We start from the raw sequence: 14,224 nt of genomic DNA, 5'->3' as shown, positions 1-14,224 counted from the left end.
AAGATCTGAATGAATGCTACTCAAGTTGTAATACTAATGAACAGGTGATAACGCAGAAAAAGGGCTCAATGCCTTCAGATAAATTTAATATCCCCGTGAGTATCCCGTGCATACTGATAAATGTATTTTAAATTCTCATCATGTACAGAGTTTGAAGTGAATGTTCATGCTCCGAAGCCCGTCCGTATATCGGGGTGCCGGGACCCGCAGGCCGTAGCGTGGATATCGGAAGATGTGGGGGGCAGGATTACAAAATTTGGCTTGGCCTGAGGGTTCAACACCTTGTCAGTTCAATTAAACCGTGTCAGTACCGCCCGCCGCTTTTTTTCTTTAGACGAAATTTAATCCTTGCCAACCTACTTACTAATTTCCCTTCTTCCCTTGTACGCGACAAACATCCATCTTCCCGAAAACAAACTCAAACACTATCGTCTGGCAATTGACCGTCTCGTGCTCACTGATCCATACTGTGGCTTGCCTAAGACAAACTCGAGCTACCAACATCAAAGCTTTCCAAACCCCCACTTCCTGTTGATTTTTTCTCTCTCTTCATCATGTCCTCGCCCGAGCGTCGAACTGCTGGAGTCAAGCGACCTCGTAAGAACTAAGAACACTCATTATCTGCCATATCTCCAGCGCGGCCGTTGACATGTCGGAATCTCTAGGCACTCAGTCTCTTCCTCCCCCCTCGCTTCCTCAGCTGGTTGCCGAGCAGAGCACCCCCATCCCCCCAACGGATAAGGACTCTCAGCGTCTGATTGTTGTCTTGTCCAATGCCAGTCTTGAGACCTACAAGGCGTCTCACGGCGGTACCAGCCGCAATCGTGAGGACAAGTATTCTCTGCTCAACAGCGATGAGCACATTGGTGTCATGCGTAAGATGAATCGGGACATTAGCGATGCGCGTCCCGACATCACCCATCAGGTTTCAACTCTGAACCCTTGAGTCGGCATTCAACATGCTGACCTTTCTCTTAGTGTCTACTTACCCTCCTGGATTCTCCCATCAACAAGGCTGGCAAACTCCAGATCTACATCCATACCGCCAAGGGCGTCCTGATTGAGGTTTCTCCCTCAGTCCGCATTCCCCGAACGTTCAAGCGTTTTGCCGGTCTCATGGTGCAGCTTCTGCACCGCCTGTCTATCCGCTCCACCAACTCCAACGAGAAGCTGCTTCGCGTGATTCAGAACCCCATCACTGACCACCTGCCGCCCAACTGTCGCAAAGTTACGCTGAGTTTCGATGCACCACTTGTCAAGGTTCGTGAGTGGGTCGAATCTTCGAATTCCAAGGACAGCATCTGCGTTTTCGTTGGTGCGATGGCCAAGGGTGAGGATAACTTCGCCGACTCTCTTGTGGATGAGAAGATTTCTATCAGCAACTTCTCTCTGTCCGCCAGTGTTGCTTGTAGCAAGTTCTGCCACGCTGCTGAAGATGTTTGGGACATTATGTAATGTCCACCCATCCCAAGTGGCGTCGGCAAGAAACCGAAGCTGCGACGAACGCCAAGCGCCGGCTCGCCCAACGATGATACAACATCGTCGCTGGGAGCAAGACGGTTCGGTGGTAACTTGGAATGCCTGGGGTGTTCGCTGTCGCTTGTTTTTGCAACCAAAACATGGGGCGTTCAACATCGGGTCCAAGACGTGAATGTCGTCTTGATGGGTCTCTTCAACATGATCCACACTTTCCTCTTTGTTCTTTCTTTTCTGTTGCTCAGCGAGTCTGCTCTGTTTTGCCCCTTAGCAATTAAGGGCCATGTTGCCCAATTTTATCCTGGATCGGACATGCTTACGCCTAGTCCTACCGATCTAACCAAGGAGCATCTTGTGAAATGGGCACCATCACAGGTCATGTTTGTGGCGAGTTCGAGGGATGTGGACGGACAGACAAGTCGCTCGACAGTTCAAAGGCAATCAATATGTTTATGAGGGAGGATAATGGGATGTAAGGTATTCCATAATAGGTAGCGAATAAGTGGATATGCATGTGTCACCAAACAGGCTCTGTGCTTTTACTAAACGACGCTTTCAGGGCTAAGGCCATCAAGTACAAAAAAACCGCTGTAGCCGCGAATACGCATGAGGCTAAAATGGGTCGGAGTAGCACCAAATCACCCCGCAGGAGCTCCATTGGTCTCCTGTGTGTCCAAAATTACCAACAGCAGGAAGAATGAATCCAAGTGAAGCGACGGATAGATGGACACATGGCAGGCGTGGAGACTGGCAGGCGGGTCACAAAACACCGACCATAAGAAACGAAATTAGTAGATCGATTTAAGCTCCTTAGACCGTAGTTCTTAGGTTACTTATTTTTGTAGCCTAGGACTTAGGGAAGCCAACTCTTCTGCTACCCGCTAAGGGCACTCTTTAGAATGTGCTGAAGATGCTTTGGAGTGTGTTTTTTTTTGTGACCCGCCCGACTGGGCTAGATTCAGGTATGCCAACAGCACTCACCCACATCCATCGCCAAGATAGATCGCTTTGTCAACATTACGGGTCACCAAAAGCACCAAACATGTTTCTTGGGTAATGAGACTTATATGGTAACGTGATTGATAGTACTGAGTTGTGCTTATCTCCTTCATTCTTATGATGATGGTTAGGATTTCCAAATGCATCTTGAACAAAAAAAGAAGTGTCATTATGGATGCGTCGAAGGATCGAAGTATGAGAGAAACTTCAGCAGACGAAAAAGTCGGCCAGGAGGTTGGTTGTGAGTTTGGGTCAAGTCTGAGGTCTGGGGCTAGGCGGCACTGGCAAATTACAAACGCAAAGTCTACTGCGTCTATATGTATGCTTCACGCTGTGCGTTCCACGAGACCTGGTTACCATAAAATATTGCATTGCCATTTCTTCAAGTGTTATTCCAGGTAGATAGTTACATCAATGTTGATGGATGATGCAGGAGTGAGGACGTGATCTCAAGGTACTAGGGTATCTACAGAGTATGAAATATGAGAAGCTTGATAAGGCATGAGAGCTGGAGCCCGGGGGGGCCGGTGCAGGCCGGGGGGGGGGGGGGGGGGGGGGGCTGGGTACCGGTGGAGGACGGTGGATCAAGCCGACGTCCGTGAGTCCAGCCGCTGGGCTTGACGTGGTCACGCATCGGTGGCCGGGAGTCATTAAGCCAATACAGTATCCACGAGCTATTCTCCGATGATCGTACAGTGCAGTAGAGGACGTAGAAAGCATAACCATGACAGCACACTATCTTGCTAAAGAGTATGGTACATATTCCTAGATGCCCAAAGTGAGACTCTATTGAACCGTGTCGTATCGAATAGTTAGTTGGTCGACAGGACAGAGCTCAAGAGCTGGTTTGGAGTCCATTCCAGTCTGGCCATTTGGACTACCTACCTACTACCTACTTGGAAGGTACTAGGAGGTAGGTACAAAATTGCTGCCCATTTATCGCACCATGTTCCATAACTCCCACCTTCTGCCTGCAGGTATGGACAAGTCGTTGCCAGGATGGCACATGACGGTTTCCACAAGATATCTGGATGTATAGCATATTATTCGCATTCAAGTTATAGAGAAGGTTTTGAGTTTATCACCACCAACTCCGGACAACTTGCCCTCGTAAATTGGTCTTAATTGATAAACACATACAGTAGATTCGCTACCTACTATTCTTGATCATCAGCTACCTTAGTAGGTGCCCTCTACTACAGGTGGCTGGCTAGTGGCCACCTGCCTCACGTTTGGTTCAGATTTTGGAGGTTTCAGGGATGATCATGAGCGGGTGCTGCCGGATGGCGCGGGGCTAGTGGACCTACCCTTGACCCAAGACAAGACAAGAATGCGGGTACGCTCTGTGCCTAACTTGACTCTCACAGACGTCCAAGTACCGCTAGAGATGCACAAATACTGTACAATTCTAGGGTAATTACCTTGATACATGCCTGCCTCTTCAAGCTCATAACTCACAGCACATAAAGCTCTACCTGCCCGTGTTAAATCCAGGTCTTGTGGCAGCTGTGATTTTATTCAGCGTATAATACGACGTGATTTAAGCAACAAATGCCCGTCGCACCAAATGAAGAGGAAGATGGTATTGAATACATTACACACAAATACATAAATACTCCTATGTTTGTTAACCATTGACTCCTCATGGCTAGGCTGGGTCTGGGAGGGTCAGATGTTGACGAGTCACAGAGCCACAGTCACAAGAGGTGCAGGGCTGGGCTATTCACTCGTTATGAGACGAAGCGGGAGGGTTGGCTGAGACAAGACACCTGAGCCATCAGGAGTAAGACTGAAATCCTCCTAGAGGCATAGAGGACTGAGTTGTATAGAAGTTAGTACCTATATACTAGACTAGGTAGGCATTTAACGTAGTATCTCAGCCAGTGTCTGCTACGATGTCGGTAGGTAGATATTACCTAGTCTCGATTAAGAGCCCACCATCAAAACACCTCTATTTTGAGGGTACTACCTGGCTGGTCTTTTCTCTTTAGCTGCATCTTCCTTTTCTTCTTTCTTCCTTGCTGCTCCAATTACCCTCAGCATACATTGAAACAGCGTCGCCTACGTTACTGGCCTTTCCTCAAGCACCTTGTATTTTCATTTATTGTCCGTCCAGTATCCTAGCCTCAGGGACTCTTTCTTCGCATTGACTCATCCATCGGCAATCACGAGGATTATTTGTGGTTTCGGGTAGCAATCGATCTTGGTGCGCCCTTGAGTATCTTGTATCTTGAACCTGGGTATTCCATCTTATCAACATAAATTGGGCGTCAAGGTGTTCCGAGCAACAAAGCCAACAGCTAGCAAGCAAGCAATTGACCGACTAGGGAGCAAACAACTCACCACCCGACTTTTGTTAGGCCACTCCAGAATACGGACCCATTCGATTGCTCCCGTCCTCCTTTTCGCACGACACTACGGATACCTCACCTTACCTTGCCTTACCTTAGCTCGCCAACTCACTTACCTCATCTCGTCTCAGTCAGGCTCAAGCTATCAGGGCACCGAATCGGATACTCTACGCCTTGGTCCTTGCCTTGGTCGCCTCTCAATCCCTACCATTTCATTCTCGACCGCCTTCTCTCATCCACTCCGCCACCTCACCTGGCCAACATTTTGCTTGCCTTGCTGTACTTGTTAATATCTCTGGGATCATTCTTCTTTACATCCTTTCCCTTCCGACTTGTTGTCTTTTCCCCCTTCCTCTTCTTCTCTCTCTCTCTCTCTCTTCTTTCAATTGCCCCTTCTAAAAATTGGGGTTATCGTTTTAGTTGCTCCTCAGCTATCTACTACCTACTAAGATACTTTTGTTTCATCATTACTCATCATCAGTCTTTGACCGATATTCCAGTCTCCCCACTAGCCCCCGCCTCTCTTTCACACGCGCTGCTCGGCCAGTCAAGCACGAGCTGAGTATCTACTTTCTTTCTGAGTTTTTGGGGTTCTTACAAGACTCCAAAATCATTCGGCCAAGGCATCCGAGCGGGTACCTCACAGCAGGCAGCCGATCGGGCGCTCCTGGCGACTAAACGGGCTCTATAAGAGACCATGACTGTACCGTTTGTTGAGGTGTCGCACCTGGCATCATCCTCGTCTTTCTACTCAGCCACACTTCAAATATTGGGCCTGCGATACCTGAATGAATCTCGCGATCCAAGTTCATCGATCGGAACAGTCACTTACGGACTTACAGCTGGTGTCACCAAGACTGGAGGCAAACATCGCCAAGCCTTGACCGACGGGCGAGGAGAGGAAATAAAAGGGCCTCAGCCAGTGCTTCAGATTCGGGAGGTGTCTCGCCCTTTCGCCCCTGTCAGGATTTCCACGGTTGTCATTGCGGTACCAGCCCCAGGACAGATCGTTGACTTCTACGAGGCCGCTCTCACCGCGAATCCGTGGCTGGCCATTCAGACCGATGGTGACCCAGTCTACCCCGGCGGCCCCAGCCCCAGACCTCGTCTAGGCATCGATGGCGGTGAACCCCCAAGGCGAGCAACAGTACGTGACCTTGATGGCAACACTATCCAGGTCGTCTATCGTCAGCCTACATGTCCCCGAGATTATTACGGTCGAGTAATCGAATGGACCTATGACGGTGCTACTCATTCGACTTATACGACTACAACCCATATCACTCGTAAAACAACACATACCAGGAACCGCTCCTTGTCACAGCCACAGCTACAACCTGTCGCTTCCGCTCGTTCGTCCTCCTCTTCTATTGATGGGCTTCCACCCTTTCAGCCCCGTCAGTCTCCCGCCAAACACGGTCCTAACACCGTCACAGCTGCCGAGATGGCCCAACGTGCCGCCGCTCGCCCCGAGAAGGAAGACGAACCAGTATCCGTTTCGCCTCGACAGAGCTCCAATAATAACGGCCTCAGCACCACTACGGTCGTGGGTGCCATTCTAGGAGTCGCCGCTGCCGGTGCAGCTCTTACATACGGCTTTGCAAGCCACGCCGCTAAGGAACGAGAACGAAAACCAAGACAGGAATACGAAGCCCAAGCCCCCCAGCTCCCCCGACGTTCGACTTTCCCCGAGAAAGCCCCGCCAATTCACAAACTGCACCATGAAGAGCGCCGAACCGTATACGGTGACCATCCTCCTAACGCCTCACAATATCCTCCTAAAGCACTGCCCTACCGAGGTCATGGTGGCTTCCCACCTCCAGAGGTATACCCAGAAGGCTATCCATTCCAGCAGAACATGCAGAACGACTACGCACCTCGCAAAATGTCTCACCACAACTCGTACCCACCAAATAACCTTGGGTATACAGAGGAAGATAGTAGTGAAGACTCTCCGGACGACCCACCACCCCGCCAAATACAGTATCTAACCCAGGTTCCCTACAACGAAGAGAATCCGTGGAACTCTGATCCCCGAGCCAGGAGTAGGAGCAGAACCCGAAGCGTGGCAAAGAGTACGGCAAGAAGCGTTGCTGCAAAAAGTGCCGCCCCAAGTACAAGGACTGTTACGAAGAGCACTGCACGGAGTGTTGCTCCCTCTCGAGCTCGATCGCCAAGTCAGGCCCCTGATGAAGGCTATGAGACAACCCAAAGCCGGCGCCCGTCAAGGCACCCAGAAGACGCTTACGAGTTTGCCGAAACACGTAGTCGCCATTCTTCGAGAATTCGTGACGACGGGTTTGAGCCACGCAGCCGCCGCTCATCTAGGCCCCCACCTAGCGACGCCTATGACAGACGCAGTCGCAGGTCATCCCGACCACCACCGGAAGATGGTTTCGAGAGAAGTCGACGATCATCAAGGCCCCCTGTAACAGAGAAGCCACGAAGCATGCGTGCACGTAGCGAAGTAGGTGTCAGCCGTAGCAAGTCTGTTGTATTGGCCGACGATCTTCAAAGCGAGGCGCCCTTAGACCGCAAATACGACGACCGCCAAAGTCACGCGGGTTCACGCCCACCCAAGTCATCACGATCGGTTGTTCGTGGTAATCGGCCTACATATGACGATGAGCGAACGTACGTTTCTACCCGATCGCGTCCATCTTCCCGAGCTCCTCGTCGTTCCTCACGTACCGAGGTGGATGATGATATTATGGAAGCACCAGAGGTACCCGAAGTGCCTGATGCTCCCGAGATCCCTCTGGATCCCAACATCTACGAAGTTCCTGACGACATGATGCCAAGGGGGCAGGCCAGAAGTCGATATAATGCGCCCCGGATGGCTAGTGGGCCCGAGTACCAACATTTGGGCTTCCCAAGCAAGGCTCAGAGCTACATCTCTGCCAGGGATGTCTGTTTACCGATGAGCGGTGTTGGCAGCAGCCACGCTGAATGGGATGACGATATGGTCAGTGTTGCTCCTAGCGACAGTATCAGCTGTGTCGGTATGAAGCCGAGCAGACGAAGCCGCAAGATACGATAAAGATGTACTATGATGACGACGAGATGCATTTTTCCCACGAGTAGCGATCAGATGACACGACTTACGAATTGATTGACTTCACAGAATGAAATGAAGGGCTGGCGGTATTCTGGTTATGCATTGGATATGAAGCCCGCGAGTTCCTTGTCAAGAGTTTGATTTCGAACTAAATTCAAGTGTTCTTTTGCTCCCCCCCCCCCCTCTCTCTCTCTTTCTTTTTTTCTCTCTTCTCTCTGCTTCTTCTCCTTTTTGTTTTCCCCCCGTCCACCGAGCATAGGAGGAGGCGTTTTTATGAAATCACTGGGATTTCTGCTTGGTCCAAGGCTTCCGCTTCGCAAGCCTTGATGAGTAGAGACATTGCATTCATGTTTTCCATTCTTTTTTTTTCCTTGACTGAGATGCATTGGAAATATAACAGTCATGTTTTGACCATGGGCTTGACCTCTGGTACGACTTGGCACAGGAAACGGGTTTTAAAGAATAAATACATATATAGGTACTCACAGAGATGCATTCTAGAAGGACACACTACAAACATACAATACAGAAAGGACATGGCCATACTGGAGATTTTGTTCCATGGTCTATCGCTCTATTTCCCATTCCCCACTAATACCATGTATTCCTCGCATCCGGTTCTCAAAAACCCAAACATATCTCTCATAATATACCGCATCATCAGGATGCAGCCCACTTATGAGACTCCAACACACCGTTCGTTGGTGTTGGATGTGGGGGTCAAAGTGGACGGCGGCACAGCAAAATAGTCGTCGAGACTTTGTGTGTTTGATAAGATGTTACTTTGGCTATGCAGTGTATTAGGGCCCATTCGCAAAGTTTCCCCCGAAAGATGCCATAGTTACACTCTCAGTATACTAGCCTAGTGTATTCAGATAAAGGAAATAACAGTATTCAGTCGAGTGGGTTCATCATCAGTCAATCAACTAAACCTTCCCCCGAATTATCTTTAACGAGTCACTTGTCCCACTTTTGATTTACTCACTCCTAACAAGCATAGTTCTCCAGGTTTGGAGCCGACTGTTGTGACTAAAGGCTCATAAGTGCTGTACACGGACCGGGGCTCTCCTCCGGTCTTCGGCCATTTTCCCTCTTCATCCAACCACAACGCCACCAATTCGAGTAAAAAAAAAAGCCGTCTTGGTTGTATACCTACCAACCTATACCTGTTAATATAACACTTATTTTCCGAGGTCCAAAAACCTATTGCCAGATACAGATTAAACTTCATCTATCTTTTGTCTTCCCTTTCCCCCTCCACTTAATTTTTCACATCTCATCTTGAAGAAGAGCAAAATCATCATGCCAGTGATTGACCTGGGCGAATCCATCCCTTCTGATACAGCACATGTGAGTCAATCTGCGCGGTCAATTTTTCCGGTCATGTGAAATAAAATTACTGATAGTCTCATCAACCCAGGCTGTCAGTGTCTCCCTTCCAACTTGGAAAGCCAATGTTGGGTACGAGGAGGGTGAAGATTGGGTTGTGAACCGTATGACCACAGGTTACCCTCGGTGAGCTATATTTCATACATCATTACGCATGGTACTCTTGCTTACTGAACGTTGCCAAACAGCTTTTTCGTTCACAGAGGCATCCAGGCATTTGCCAAAGAAATCGTGGATCGTTATGGCAGCCCCGGCCAGCAAGCTATGCTCTTCCCTACACCGCGAGTAGCAAATCGGTGTCTGGATTTTATAGTCCAACGGATCTCCCCTGAGCTGGCGAGTCAGGTCCGCATCTTCGACTTTGCTCTTGACAAGTCAAAGGAGCTCTCTCCTGTATTAAAGAAACTCACTTCTACTATCTCTGCTGTGCTTTATCCCTCTGAGGTATTTTCTATTGCGAAACAATACTGGCAACATACTGGAGAGGGTACTTCCAGCAGGCGTGCTGAGTTTTGTCATGGTTTATTCAATAATAATCTTCTTGTCCCGGCTGTCCGTACGCGGACCCCTCCCGAGGCCGTTCAAGGCAGACCCTTTCGCGGTCCGAGACGCTACACTCGCCCTGGCTCAGTCGATGGTGTTTCTTCTCCAGTACCTTCGGCACTTAAACGAACTTCCCCGGACATTCCAGTGGAGTCTGTCGAGAGTTCGACATTCCTCGAGGAACGCTTTGGTAGAAACCTTGACCTGTCCATGGTCGAGCGTGCCAAGTCTGCAATTCGCAGACGTATTGCGGGTGCTATGGCTCACGAGGTAGACGTGAACAACGAACCACTACCAGCCATGACATTTAACACTCGCGGCATACCCAGCCTCGAAGAGACCGACGTCTACCTTTACCCTGCTGGCATGAACGCCATCTTCAATGCTCATCGTGCGCTGCTCCATGCGAGAGAGCCGGCCGAGAGCATCAATTTTGGTTTCCCTTATGTCGACACGCTCAAGATCCTCCAAAAGTTTGGTCCTGGCTGTCTCTTCTATGGACATGCATCACCTGAAGACCTTGATAACCTGGAGGTACGATTGAAAAAGGGTGAGCGGTACCTAGGCCTCTTCTGCGAGTTCCCTGGAAACCCCCTTTTGACATGTCCTGACCTTACTCGTATCCGCAAACTTGCCGATGAGTACGATTTTGCTGTTGTAATTGATGAAACAATTGGCACATTTGCCAACATCAACGTCCTCCCCGTTGCAGACATTGTTGTCAGCAGCTTAACCAAGATTTTCTCTGGCGATTCTAATGTTATGGGCGGAGGCCTTGTCCTCAATCCTGACAGCAAGTATTACCGAGCGCTCAAGGCAGCCATGGGAGAAATATACGAGGATAATTACTGGCCTGAGGATGTTGTCTTCATGGAAAGGAACAGCCGCGATTACGAATCTCGTGTGGTACGCATCAACGCGAACTCCGATGCTATTTGTGAGGTGCTACGGAACCATCCCCTTGTGAAGCGAATCTACTATCCCAAATCCAATGATTCCAGAGAACACTATGAAAAGGTCCGGCTTCCTGACGGAGGATATGGCGGTCTACTATCTGTTGTGTTCCAACGCAAGGAGTGCGCTCAGGCGTTCTTTGACGCCTTGCCACTAGCCAAGGGGCCGAGTTTGGGAACCAACTTCACACTGGTATCGCCGTATGTTCTCCTGGCACACTATCAAGAGTTGGAATGGGCAGAGTCATTTGGTGTCGACCCGTATCTTATTCGTGTCAGCGTTGGACTTGAAGACACGACTGAGCTTAGTGACATATTCACAGACGCCCTGAAGGCGGCCGAAGCTGTGTCAGCTACAAGCTGATGATGAATAAATACCAAAGGCGCTGTTCCGCTTTGGACATGTTATGTCTATATAGAGAGTTGAGGCTATTCGCCGTTATGCATGGTGTGGTGTCTACTGCTTGAGTTCAGAGAATCTGGTCGACCAAATTCATGGTATATTCTAAACAGAGACAATAAAAACCTCACCTAGACTCTTCATGTTGTTAATTGCAAAGTCTATACTAATTATAATCGCTCAAGTATGTTGTGGTAGTCATGGTAGTCGTGTCATGTCGTGTCGTGTACCAGAGCTCTAGACAGCTCACATTATGCAACATTCCTGGTGGACATAGCCAGGCCCGTAATCCTCAATTCCCCGCTCGATCTCATTTGCCCTCTCTTTCTCTTTTACTTCTTTTGTAAAATACTTCTTCATGTACTTTTGAAGTTCATAGTCAAGGTTCATGGCAGAAGCCTTCAAAACGACGTCTGCTCTACACAGCGGGCAATGCTTCTCCTTTCGACGCTGGATCTTGATAACGCAGCGAATGCAAAAAACATGCTGGCAGTCTAAGCGGACCGGCATATATGCCACCGAAAAACAGACTGGGCAAAGGTAATCATTGAGCTGGGGAACTTTGGAGACAAGCTCTTGCGACATTTGTGCGCAGACGTCCCGAGCGATAGTGCCTGCTAGAAGCTTGTCGGAGTGCACAACAGTAGGAAACTTCCTCGCGACACCCAATGCCGTCCGTTTGTCGAATTCTTGTAGAGAGTCAGTAAGATAATCGTAAAGTAACAAGCATTCGCTTACTCTTGAGAATTTTGGTAACAGCTGTCTTGTTGAGCTCTTGGAATTGCATGTTCTTGAGAAGAGACGCATTCAAGTTGATGAAGCGGGTGAAGGCCGCCTTGCTCTCGGGAAGCTTGAAATCCTGGACCAGATTCTGCTTGGTCACCTGGTCCTGAAACCATTGCAGCTGCTTCAGGGCCTTTTGGCTTGTGCGTTGTCCATGATCTTGCTCGTGCGTAGCAAAGAAAATTTCAGCGTCCAGGTAAAGCTCGAAGATTTGTCGCCAGCGCGCCAGGTCGGTCTTGGAGAAACGCTTCGGCTTTACCACTTGTTCAACTTCCTTTCCGAGTGCAACGATCTCCAAAGTCATGGTCTTCTCTTCCTCTGTTTGTAGAGCATCCAGATGGTTCACATCGCTCTGAAGCATTTCGAAAAACTCGGCGTCGAAAGTGAGAGGAACTTCGATGATTTCGTAGATTCCCGTGGTCGCATCGTCCGGGGATGAAATGGGCGTGGTTTCGCCAGAGACATCATTTGGGGTCGCTGCGGAAGTTTTTTGCTGATCAGCATCGGTTGCTACTTTTTCGACGACGTTGACCTTCTCGTCGGCCAGGGTGACTGCAAGCGTCTCGTTGGCTTGTTCAGTGAGCGCATCGATTATTTCGGCGGAGGGTGTAACGGCAGTCTCAGCAACGGTGTCGGATGATGCGGCGTCCTTGACAGCGTCGACGGTTCGCGCTTGGGCAGTATGTCCCGTGTGCGACCACTGGTTTTGGGGCAAATTAATGGCAATCTTATTAAGAAAGTCGCGCGAATTTGGTGCAAGCGAAGCATCGATGGGGACACCATCCTGTAGATGGACCTGGACGGTAAGCTTTGGGCGCAGGTGAGAATCGGTACCGTCTGTGGAAAGTCAGTTTTGATGGAGGGAGGGAAGGAGGGGGAAACCGTTGGGAGTACTGGGTTCATACCGTTGAGCTTATACTTCAAGGCCACAGGAGACGTTGCGTCGGGGTTCAGAAGTTCGCGCAACGTCTCAGGATCAAGTCCAAGCTCATGCAGCTCACGGGCGACTTTCTTGAGACATTTCTTAAGTTGACTATAGGGAATTGCATGATCAACCCAATGGGCAGGAAAATCTGGGCGCTGTGTATTAGAAGAAAAATGTGCCTACTAATTTAGAAGGGAGTCTGAACGTGAATCATTATGTTCAGACCCATCATGGTTTAGACAAACCTTGGGCTCGAAGAGTTTCCTTAAAATCGTGACCAAACTTCATGGCTACCGAACTGATGCTGCACCGAATTCCAAATCTATTCGCATGAGGCACGCGACCAGTTGTAGTATTGGGCGGCAGTTGGTGGCAAAAGATTTGGAACAGGGGAGCTGGAGATGCAGCGCAGTAACAACAAAGAGGTACTAGTTCAAAAGCTTCAAGCAGAACCGAAAGATTGTATTTTGCATAAAATGAAGAAAAAGAGGAGGAGGAGGAGAGTGAGGGTGAAGAAGACGAAGAAAATGGTGGGAATGAATGGTTAAAGAATCAAGTCATGAACTTGCGCCGCGTGAATGGGCTTGAATTGGATCTGGGTCTGGATCTGGGTCTGGGTCTGCACATGAAGATGAACATGAGGAGCGGTTTCTAAAGTTAGGTCTTGGGTATCGATTATTGACTGACCTCGTGGGTGGAAAAGATATCTAGAAGCCCAAGTAGGCAAGCCAGGGTATGTACTTTACTCGATTCAGTCTCGCCCATGTAAATGAACATCGCTAACCCAGTTACTCCATGCAACACCAACCGGTTTCGGGTACCTCTAGAGGTAGGTAGGTACTAAGTTTTATCTTTCGTTTGTTTGGTGGTTTTTTTTTTCTTCTTTTTTTTCCTTTCTACCTCACAAAACTCACCCAAGTCATGATGCATGCGCCTGAGTGGATTCTCGGCAATCTCTTGCCGGCAAATAACAAAATAGAGAGAGGCATCTAAAAGCATGAATCAAACAAGAGCATAAAGACCCAGCTTGTCAATCCATTTTCGCTGACCGAGCCGGCATTCACAATAGTATGAATCGAGACCCATCATTTTTTCCCTCTCTCTTTTCAATTTCCTACATTTTGATGGGGTTTGCTTTACATCATCAAGGATAGTGATTGGTCCATGACATGGATCAAAAAGTGGTCAGATGATTGCTTTCAGCACGTTTGCCAGTCAAGCAGGTCATGAATTGTTCAATGAACCAGCCAACATATATAGAATATTTAATGTATATTTTAAAGTAATCTGTATTGTCGAAAGAACTCACAAACTCTGTCTGTGCTCGATTTGGTTTGCTGATCCTCC

General features: G+C 48.9%; 4 protein-coding genes across 4 annotated transcripts; 3 read left to right on the top strand and 1 right to left on the bottom strand.

Annotated features, from left to right (window-relative positions):
- Window positions 1–649: 649 nt before the first annotated feature.
- Window positions 650–1,455, top strand: EDB82DRAFT_547115 (Alpha/beta knot methyltransferase; the record flags this gene model as incomplete). The annotated part of the gene is made up of 2 exons (XM_025728143.2): window positions 650–925; window positions 979–1,455. The coding sequence occupies 2 exons, from the start codon at window positions 650–652 to the stop codon at window positions 1,453–1,455; spliced, it is 753 nt and encodes a 250-aa protein (XP_025582540.2).
- A 4,068-nt stretch (window positions 1,456–5,523) lies between these two features.
- On the top strand, window positions 5,524–7,866 carry EDB82DRAFT_527504 (uncharacterized protein; the record flags this gene model as incomplete). Its single annotated transcript, XM_025728142.1, has 1 exon — window positions 5,524–7,866. The coding sequence occupies one exon, from the start codon at window positions 5,524–5,526 to the stop codon at window positions 7,864–7,866; it is 2,343 nt and encodes a 780-aa protein (XP_025582539.1).
- A 1,044-nt stretch (window positions 7,867–8,910) lies between these two features.
- Window positions 8,911–11,274, top strand: EDB82DRAFT_254017 (pyridoxal phosphate-dependent transferase). The gene is made up of 3 exons (XM_025728141.2): window positions 8,911–9,234; window positions 9,305–9,399; window positions 9,462–11,274. Exons 1-3 carry the CDS (start codon window positions 9,187–9,189, stop codon window positions 11,131–11,133), a joined length of 1,815 nt encoding a protein of 604 aa, XP_025582538.1. The 5' UTR covers window positions 8,911–9,186; the 3' UTR covers window positions 11,134–11,274.
- EDB82DRAFT_254048 (RING-14 protein) lies at window positions 11,275–13,615 on the bottom strand. The gene is made up of 4 exons (XM_025728140.2): window positions 13,123–13,615; window positions 12,858–13,025; window positions 11,908–12,789; window positions 11,275–11,858 (listed from the first exon to the last, which is right to left on the bottom strand). The coding sequence occupies exons 1-4, from the start codon at window positions 13,163–13,165 to the stop codon at window positions 11,416–11,418; spliced, it is 1,536 nt and encodes a 511-aa protein (XP_025582537.1). The 5' UTR covers window positions 13,166–13,615; the 3' UTR covers window positions 11,275–11,415.
- Window positions 13,616–14,224: the final 609 nt, after the last annotated feature.

The sequence above is a fragment of the Fusarium venenatum genome, assembly GCF_020744135.1.
Source record: "Fusarium venenatum strain MPI-CAGE-CH-0201 chromosome Unknown EDB82scaffold_3, whole genome shotgun sequence".
Lineage (NCBI taxonomy): Eukaryota > Fungi > Ascomycota > Sordariomycetes > Hypocreales > Nectriaceae > Fusarium > Fusarium venenatum.
This window is presented reverse-complemented; position numbering and strand designations above follow the sequence as displayed.

Bases quoted from the DNA above. Each gene is read 5' to 3' on its own strand.
- EDB82DRAFT_254048 (XM_025728140.2), bottom strand. From the start codon at position 13,165: ATGAAGTTTGGTCACGATTTTAAGGAAACTCTTCGAGCCCAAG. The intron at 13,026-13,122 runs GTTTGTCTAAAC...CACAGCGCCCAG, and splicing joins GGAAACTCTTCGAGCCCAAG to ATTTTCCTGCCCATTGGGTT. The intron at 12,790-12,857 runs GTATGAACCCAG...GACTTTCCACAG, and splicing joins CTTGAAGTATAAGCTCAACG to ACGGTACCGATTCTCACCTG.
- EDB82DRAFT_254017 (XM_025728141.2), top strand. From the start codon at position 9,187: ATGCCAGTGATTGACCTGGGCGAATCCATCCCTTCTGATACAGCACAT. The intron at 9,235-9,304 runs GTGAGTCAATCT...TCATCAACCCAG, and splicing joins TCCCTTCTGATACAGCACAT to GCTGTCAGTGTCTCCCTTCC. The intron at 9,400-9,461 runs GTGAGCTATATT...GTTGCCAAACAG, and splicing joins ATGACCACAGGTTACCCTCG to CTTTTTCGTTCACAGAGGCA.